This window comes from Pteropus vampyrus, unplaced genomic scaffold (assembly GCF_000151845.1).
Source record: "Pteropus vampyrus isolate Shadow unplaced genomic scaffold, Pvam_2.0 Scaffold212, whole genome shotgun sequence".
Taxonomy (NCBI): domain Eukaryota; kingdom Metazoa; phylum Chordata; class Mammalia; order Chiroptera; family Pteropodidae; genus Pteropus; species Pteropus vampyrus.
The window spans coordinates 43,955-45,420 of NW_011888993.1; the positions used below are offsets into that span (position 1 = coordinate 43,955).

General features: G+C 62.1%; 1 protein-coding gene across 1 annotated transcript in view; it reads right to left on the reverse strand.

The window, feature by feature from the left end:
- ATP8B3 (ATPase phospholipid transporting 8B3) overlaps positions 1 to 1,466 on the reverse strand; it is a 21,419-nt gene that overhangs the window by 1,063 nt on the left and 18,890 nt on the right. The window contains exon 26 of the mRNA XM_023538104.1: positions 100 to 780. Within this exon, the coding sequence (XP_023393872.1) occupies positions 100 to 780 (681 nt within the window). The remainder of the gene's footprint in view (positions 1 to 99; positions 781 to 1,466) is intronic.

The following is a 1,466-nucleotide window of genomic DNA, read 5'->3' on the forward strand; positions in this document are numbered from 1 at the left end:
GCCAGGCGGTGTGTCACTTGGCTGCCCGCCAGGCGCTGGCGGCCCCTCGGTGGCTGAGGGCTCCACCTCCGTCGCCTGCTGGCATGTGGGTGACCCCACCCTGCTCGCAGCGCAGGCTGTCTGTGTCTCGTTGGGAGGCGGCGCCGTCCCCCCCTCGAAGGAGTGAGACTCCTTTTGCCAGCTTTTCCAGGACAACAGCGACATCTTCCAAAAGGACTTCTTCTCCTCCAGGAATGCTGGCCGGTTCTCTAAAGATGACTGGTACGAAGGCAGTGCCTGGCTCTCTCTGGGTGACGGTGGCCTCTCCGTGGTGGGTGGCAGACCCTCGGGAGAATATGGCGGCACCTGCTTCGCTGACGGCTTCTCGAGGGACGACGTGGATGGCACGTTCGTGGAGGGGGTCGTGCTCTCGGTGCCCGAGGTCTTCCCTTCCATGGTCAGGGAGGAGCTCGCAGTGGAGGTGGAAGGCACCTCTTCGGAGGACACCTTCTCCTGGAGCCGGAGCGTCCTCCCCAGGAACGACATCCTCCTACGGTACCAGGGCGACTTGGTGATGTTCAGAACCAATTCTTCATCGGGCAGGAACGTGTGATCTGCCAGTATGTCGCTGTTGACCGCCGGTGACCTCCGAAGGATCGTGCCCTGCGTGATGAGGTCCGCGTAGCCCTCGCGGTGGGAGAAGGCGTAGCTGGAGCGCCGGCTCCGGGACCCCCGATGCAGATAGGGCTGAGTATCCACGGTGATGATTTCCTGCGACGGGATCTCTGCCTCCGCCTCCGCCTTCTCCTGCAGAGCAAGGGGCCGGCAGGCCTTGTCAGGCTCCCACACCGTGCCCCGCGGCTCGTGGGCCACCCACTCCCAGAGGGGCCGTCCAGAGCCCCCCGCCGCCACTTATCGGCCAGGCTCTTCACCCTGCTAGAGTGCTCGCTGGGACCTGACTGTGACCAGCCACCGGGTGCCTTAAGCTCCCTCTGGTGGCAAAGCCCGGAGAGGTAAACCGTGGGGCAGCCACGAGACCAGCCTGTGTGGCAGAACCCGGGCAGGATTGGTGGCCATGTCCGGTCCGCTGTTCCAGTCAATTCTGAAGCCCCTCCCAGCCGCATCTGGTCCTTCGAGGTTTTAGAGACCCGAGCCAGGAAGTGCCCCCACCTTTTTGTATTGCGGTAAAATAGACAACGTAAAATTGACCATTTTGACCATTCGTAAGGGCACAGCTCGGTGGCCTTAAGCACATTCACGTGTTGTGCAGCCGTCCCCACCGTCCACCTCCAGGACTTTCTCATCGTCCCACACTGACACCCTGTCCCCGTTACACACTCACTACTCTCCCCCAGTCCCTGGCTCTACCATCTACTCTCTGTCTCTGAATCCGATTCCTCTGGGTACTTCCGGGGAGTGGGATCACACAGGACGTGTCCCTCTGTGTCTGGCTTATGTCCCCCAGGTCCATCCATGTCGTAGCAGGT